The 7049-nt window shown below is 45.3% G+C and overlaps 1 protein-coding gene across 1 annotated transcript; it reads left to right on the top strand.

Annotated features, from left to right (window-relative positions):
• Positions 1-1228: 1228 nt before the first annotated feature.
• LOC123110319 (suppressor protein SRP40) lies at positions 1229-4071 on the top strand. Its single transcript, XM_044530808.1, has 7 exons — positions 1229-1489; positions 1588-1652; positions 1777-1820; positions 1926-2806; positions 3356-3439; positions 3556-3617; positions 3709-4071. Exons 1-7 carry the CDS (start codon positions 1256-1258, stop codon positions 3812-3814), a joined length of 1476 nt encoding a protein of 491 aa, XP_044386743.1. The 5' UTR covers positions 1229-1255; the 3' UTR covers positions 3815-4071.
• Positions 4072-7049: the final 2978 nt, after the last annotated feature.

Below are 7049 nucleotides of genomic sequence, written 5' to 3'. Positions count from 1 at the left end.
GTTTTCCACTGAATCGCATATTCCAGAATCATAATAGTTATAGCATGAAATATAAACTCCTAATTATAAATAATGAAAATATAATAATACAATACTATTGCCTGTAGGGTATATTTCCAACAATCTGCAAATGCACCCTCTATACGAGGCTTTGAAAATCGTAATAGCCACTCGTCACTTGTAGAGAGATCTAAAAACCGTTGAAGCAGCATCAGTTGCAAACCATCATCACCGGTTTAAAGGGTTGGAGAAGACGAACCATGCCACAGAACAATACAGAAGAAGATGCTGAAGTTGTCACACAAATATTCAACCAATAGCTCTCCTTGAAAGGCGCACCAATTGTCAAGATCTCAAGGGAAGCAATAGATCTGGTGACATAAACTTTTACAGTCTTCGTCGACGCACGATCGGACATTGTCGAGGTATGGAGAGATCCAATAGACCTTATTCCAACATGCCATCGCCGCCACCACCTCGTTAACGTTGTTGGGGAAACAAAAACCTAAGGGAAAGAAAACTAAACAGATGGGTCCTCATTCCTCTTGCCGCCGACTAGACCGTCAAACGGGAAAAATGAGGGGGCCAAAGGGGCAGCGTGTAGGGATCCTGTGGCGGCGGCTAGGGTTAGGAGTCTTTTCGTGCCTCCAAACACCCTCTTTGTGATTAGGGTTCTATTCCAGGTAAAGCAATGATGAAAAGTTACATGAGCGGACATTAGGGTTTGTTGAAAAGATGGAGAGGTGGATCTATACTGTACTTATGTTTTGAAGAAAGCTCTTCCAAATTCTAAATTGGAAGTCATTCAAGATTCAAGTCCTAGACTTGACACTGATGTCCGCATTTTCCTGGATTTATCCTAGACCGCCCGGTGATGTGCGTCCAGTGAGAGGAGACTTTACGTCGATCACGAAGGCGTCTGTGACAAACTTCGTCATATGTACTGTGTTTAAAAAAAAGACGTCGATAGGTCCTGAACGTCAGGATCGAACAATTTTTGTGGCAATTTATAGTTTTATCATTTCCGAAAGAAAAAAAAGCTCTTCCACGTGTAAAAAAAAACTCTTCCAAATTTGAATTCATTCCACGTGTGGACAAACAAAATGAAAGGAATCACTCCCATTGGTCACGCGGGCCCACCAAACCAGCGGTCCCACATGTCATGCCCACACACCACACCCAAACCCAAGTCCAACCCAAGTCCTGACCCGGTGTATAAACCCCGACCACCAAACCCTAGCCTTCCCCCTCTTTGATGCTCTTCGTCCCGCGCCAGGTAGCACTCGCCTCCCTACCCTCCACCCCCGCCGCCGCCGCCGCCATGGCCAAGGAGGAGGCCAAGAAGGAGAAGAAGAGCAAGAGCAAGGGGGCCGCCGCCAAGGCCTCCCCCGCCCCCAACGCGCGGGTCCTGGCCGCCGTCGCCGCCTTCCTCGAGGCCAGCGGCCTCCCCCGCACGCTCGCCGCCCTCCAGTCCGAGGCCAACCTCGAGGTACGTCTCGCCACCTCTCTCTCCGATGCGCATCCGCGTGTATTGTCATTTCGGCGGACGATTATTACGTCGGGAGGCTGTGAATTGGCTGCTTCCAGGGAGATGCTTGGAGGTCGTCGCCGGTGAACCTGGAGGACGCGGTCTCCAAGTTGTTGGAATCAAGGTACCTCTGTCACGACTCACGAGAGAGTCTTCATTGTTGTTAAATTGCTTCTGTTGGTGAGCTATATGCTCCCCTGGAAACTGGGATTGCTGACTCTTAATGCAATTTTGGTTGTTGTGTGCAGCACTTCTTCTCCAGGAGCTGACATTGCTGCGGGCAATGAGCAAGGTAGCTGCATCTTTGTTTGTTACTATGAGTTGTCCTAGTTTGGTATAGACCGTGTATTCCCTTTTGATTGGTGCTCACCTGAATTTTTTGGTACCGAGAAAACAGATGATGCCGTAGCAGAAGAGAAAGGTGCGGGCAAGAAAAAGAAGAACAAGAAAGGCGGTGCTGAAGGTCATGAGTCGGAGGGTAAGCCAAGTGAGCCCTCTGCCCCTGAAAAGCCCAGCGAGAAGGCGGATGATGAGACGAAAGAAAAGAAACGGAAGAAGAAGAAGGATAGCTCATCAGCGGGGGATGATGGCGAGGCAAATGCAGTAGTGAAGACTGATGATCAGAAGGCTGATGGCAAGAAAAAGAAAAGCAAGAAACAGGAAAACGATGAGGATGTTGAAGCTAGGCTGGAAAAGGTGGAATTAGCAGTAAAAGCCAAGTTTGAGGCGGCGGGGAAACTCAAGGTTGATGACAAGAAATCTGGTGAGGATGAACCTAAGACTCAGAATGATGAGGCTAACGAGAACGATTTGAGTGATGGTGCTCCTCTGGACAAGGGGAAGAAAAAGAAGAAGAGTAAATCAACTTCGGAGACCTCAGATAAGACTGATGCAGGAACTGCACCTGCTGAGGCCGAGGTGAAATCTAATGGTGCCAGTGAAAATAGTGATGCTGTAGGAGAAGGGAAAGAAGTTAATGAGAAGAAAAGTAAAAAGAAGAAAAAGAAGTCAGGTTCTGAAGAAAATGTTCAGGTAGAAGATAAACAAGTTGCAGGGAAAGATCCCAAACCAGATGATGAAAACAAGACTGCGATGGACATTGAGAATGGAGAAGATGGAAAGGCTTCAGCTGATGATGCAGTTGTTAGCAAGAAAAGGAAACTGCAAGAAGTTGAAGGAAGCGAACCCCCTGCCAAAGAAGATATCACTGCCACCGAAGATGATGTGAAGGAGCCCAGCACTGCATCGAAATCAAATAAACGGCAGAAACTTTCTGAGGTATGATGTTTGCTGCCTCTCCAATTGCGTGTGATGTTTAATATCTCTCCAATTTCTTTGAGTATTGCTTGTTTGTCATGTCACAGTTAATCACCCTGACAGTTGAAAGTCTCAATCGTATTTTCTGGTAGCTTCTTACATTCTCTTACATGAAACCTTATTTAGCTTTCTTATATATTATGTAGTTAATTGTATCTATTAACATTATCATGCTAAGTCTGTACATATTTGTGTTATAATTTGTATATATATTGCTAATACCGAAAGTACTTATTATTGTTGTTGTTGTTCCTGTTATTATTATTATTATTATTATTGTTATTATTTTGTACTAAGAAATATGTTTCAGTTAGAAGCTACCAGTAAGTAAAAGTTCACTTCCCAAGAGGCTGATGTGACCACTGACCAGTGGTACTTACTATGATAATTTTCTAGGGCTTTTAGGATATGCTGACCTCTTAGTATTGATGTTCTGAAGATAAAGCTTGCATAAGCATTCTGAGAATTGGCAAGATCTTGATTATCCATGTCTTTGTTCATTCACTGCAGCCTAAAATTGCATTCCAACGGGTAAAGACTGAAGGTATTAAATTTGCTGATGAAAGACTACAAGATAATTCATATTGGGCCAAGGTACTTACTGTTGGAAGATATCTCTCTGAGGTTTATTGATCATAAGCTCATCGCAATTCGACCATTTCTCAATGATGCTAAACTTCCTTGGTTGATCTGTACTTATCTCCTCACAGGGTGGTGCCGACTCTGGGTACGGTGCAAAGGCACAGGAGATTCTTGGACAAGTTAGAGGAAGGTTGAAGACTTGCTCTTGTTTTCTTCGTCTTTTGCTGAACTCCATACTGCTGAACATGGTTTCATGATTGGTGTTCAATTTTTTTTTGCAGGGATTTTAGGCACGAGAAGACCAAGAAGAAGCGCGGAACCTACAAGGGCGGGTTCATTGATCTACAAACCCACTCGATTAAGTTTAACAATTCAGATGACGAGTAATCGCATCATTTGTGCAAGTCGTGCGACGTTTTCCATTCTTACCCTCGTTACTCGGTCAGTCTTGCTGAAAGGAAGAAGTGAAGGCATGCCTGCTTTGCAACGAAGAAGCAAAAACATTGAATTGTTGTATCCTGCCCTTTTTGTTATGCTGCATGCTCTGTTAAGTCATCAGAATTTTGTAATGGACTCAGTGAGACGTACCATTTTGGCTATGCCAATGGGAAATGAAATATTATTACATAGTAAGTATCGTTTTACTTGCTGCCGTGCCTCTAGCTGCACCTGTCCCTGGTTTGCTGCACTCTTTTACATCACAGAAATTGCAAAGCTGTCTTTTTTTTATTGAACTGAGGCTGTTTTCTTGAGAGAAAATATATTATATTTTTATTTTATATTTTGAAAGGGATAGGCGGATAGCAGGATATATTTTTTCAATCTAACAAAAGGGTATACTTTTTTTGAGCTTATAAGAGGATTTTTTTTAAAGAATTACAAGAGGATATAATTGAGCATCATGTATTAGCTGCATGAGCAACTAGGTCAGGCGTGATCAGTTGGATTTGGCATTTTGGCTATGCTAATGCGAAATGAAATATCTCCGTTCACTTTTATATTTCCAAGAGCGCCCAAAAGAGTGTGAAAAGACATTTCTACCCTGGTCAGTTTGAATTTCGAATCATGATCGCGATTGCCCCACGCGCTTCTTCCTTGCCTAGATGTTGCCAGAGGGGAGTGCATCTACTTGCAGTGCTCCCGTTGCCTCCTCCACCACCTCCCCCGGAGTAGCCGCTCCACCGTCGGTGCCCGCGTGGCCGCAACGGGTTACTGCGAGGCTGTGACGCAATTTGCCAGGCCTAAGCTGAGGCATTAGCCACACGAAGTGTGGTGGCTAAAACAAGCGCCACATCTTTGGCGAAAATTTCTACTGCCGAAGCTTCGTAAGGAACCAAACGCCTACCTAGCAAGTGTAGCGGCTAAAGCTGGCAACCAAACAGCCCCTGCGTCGCTCTCCCCCCTAGTACCGCCGCCCCTCCCCCTCCTGCTCGGCGGCGACTCCGATGTGCCGGGATCCACGACCACGTCCCTGATTAACCGTTAGTACTGACTGCGCCCTTTCTACTACTTGAAGAAAATGCAAAGCTCTCTGTCCCTGATTTACTGTTAGTACAGACTACTACTCTTTTATACAGTATCACAAAAAATGCGAAGCTATCTGTTTGAAGTGAGGTTATTAATTTTCAAAAATAAAACATTATTATTTTTTATATAATTTGAAAGGCAAAAGCAGGATTTGTCAGGATGGTTACTTAAGGATATTATGGAGCATCATGTATTAGCCTTTTTAGAACAACACCATGTATTACAGTATTAGCTTTTTTTAGCAGACATCATGTTTTTTTTGTTGAGAAACAACAGACATCCTGTAGAGAGCAACTAGTTGGCGAGCGCTCCTTAAGGAGCCTCCCAATGATAATTTAGGGTGGGCTGAGATCACGCCAAGTGGCGCGCTCTCTGCCGCCGCCACGTGTCGCGCTTTGGGTGCTCCCTCCGGTTTTTTTTATTTTTCCTTCCGTGTTTTCGGCTTTTTAGATGGGTTTTTCGGGGTTTTTCGACTTTTCAGTTTTCATCGGTCTTTTCTATCTTTTTGACAAAAATAATTGATAAAAAAAAGTTTGCGCAGAAAAACACATTTTCCTTTTTTTCTTTCATGAGAGGCACGACCGTGCCTCTCGGAAACAGAAAAAAATGTGCTTTTTCTTTTCTTTTTCTTTCGTGAGAGCCACGGTTTTGCTTCCCCAGAGACACACTCGGGCTCTCGAAAAAAAATGTTTTTCTTTTTTCTGTGAGAAGCACTGTTTTGCTTTCGCAAGAGGCACGACCGTGCCTCTCAAAAACAGGAAAAAAACGCGGTTTTTTCTTCCGTGAGAGGCACGACTTTGCTTCCGCGAGAGGCGCGGCCGTGCCTCTCGGAAACGAAAAAACACACGTTTTCTCCTTTATTTTCTTCCGCGAGAGGCATGGATTTGGTCCTCAGAAAGGGCAAAAAATGTGCTCCCGGTTCACGTCCTTTTTTTTGTCCGGTTTTTTTTGTGAAAAAAGTTCTTCCAAATCTATCAACATGGGATCTAGTTTTGAAGATCTCAACGCGAGGAATCCATCGGTGTCGAGATTTGGACGCACGGTTTTAGAGACAAACCGTTTTGAATAAACAGATCTACGAAAAAGGAAAAACTACAGTGTGTCACTTGTCGCAACCTGAAGAGGTGGGAGTGAATTTTTGAAAGGAATACTCCTCGATTAGTGATTCCGCATCATGTATATTATCTGCATGAGCAGCTGGGCCAGGCCACCAAGGCATCACAAGGTTGCTTGGGTGTACTAGGTGGGCTGGGCCTTGGGCCTAAGTTGGTCCTCCATTTGCTTAGCCCATTGCCCAGTACACAGCACGCGCACAGAGGGCCCAGTCCACACGTCACAAAGGGGTCAAAGCTGCAGTCCACAGAGACAGAGGGAGAAGGAAGCAGAAGCAGAGCTGATTGCTGTGAAGAGAGTGCCTGTTGTCTGTTGCCTGCCATGATGAGCACAGCAACATTGGAGCAAACTCCATGGCAATGATGGTGGTAATGATGATGGCTGCATCAGCATCCATCTGAGTGGCCTGTCTTTGAACAGCCTGACCCAGTTCAAATCCAGTCAAGATAAACTTGAGCTGCTGCCCTGCTGGTCCGGTCCAGTGCTCCACTCACTCACTCAATCCATGGCGGTCAAGATCCTCCCAGACCAAAGCCAGGCAGGAGGAGACGTGCCGCTGCAGCAACCTACTACCAGCACAGTAGCCATTGTAGGCTTGTAGCTAACAGTGGCCAGCACACACAACCTGTGACCTACCCTATGGAAACCTAAGGCAGGTCACCTCCAAGGTGCGTGCGTACATGTCTTGTATTGACATGCTGCACGTACTGTAGCCATGCCCATGCCTGGTCTGCCCCCTGGAAGAATTGCCTTCCCTTCCTTGCCTGTACAAATCACAATGCAGAGAAAGTTTTTCCTTTTGGATTTCATGCGGTTTCTCTCTCTCTCTATCTCCTGGTTTGGTGAAGCTCATCATGTCCAAGCATCAAAGGGGCTGAAAGACCAGAGAGCATTCACGCATCCTGATGAAGATGCTGTGCACATCCTGGCCCGTGAGTGCACCCATGTCTGTCTTTCCCCCTGTCAGGGATCTCCTTTGGGT

The sequence above is a fragment of the Triticum aestivum genome, chromosome 5B (genome assembly GCF_018294505.1).
Source record: "Triticum aestivum cultivar Chinese Spring chromosome 5B, IWGSC CS RefSeq v2.1, whole genome shotgun sequence".
Lineage (NCBI taxonomy): Eukaryota > Viridiplantae > Streptophyta > Magnoliopsida > Poales > Poaceae > Triticum > Triticum aestivum.
The sequence above is the reverse complement of the archived record's forward strand: the minus strand, read 5'-3'. Positions and strand labels throughout refer to the sequence as shown.

Coding starts and splice junctions, on each gene's coding strand:
- LOC123110319 (XM_044530808.1), top strand. CDS start 1,256: ATGCTCTTCGTCCCGCGCCAGGTAGCACTCGCCTCCCTACCCTCCACC. Junction 3,440..3,555: donor ATAATTCATATTGGGCCAAG/GTACTTACTGTT, acceptor ATCTCCTCACAG/GGTGGTGCCGACTCTGGGTA. Junction 3,618..3,708: donor CTTGGACAAGTTAGAGGAAG/GTTGAAGACTTG, acceptor TTTTTTTTGCAG/GGATTTTAGGCACGAGAAGA.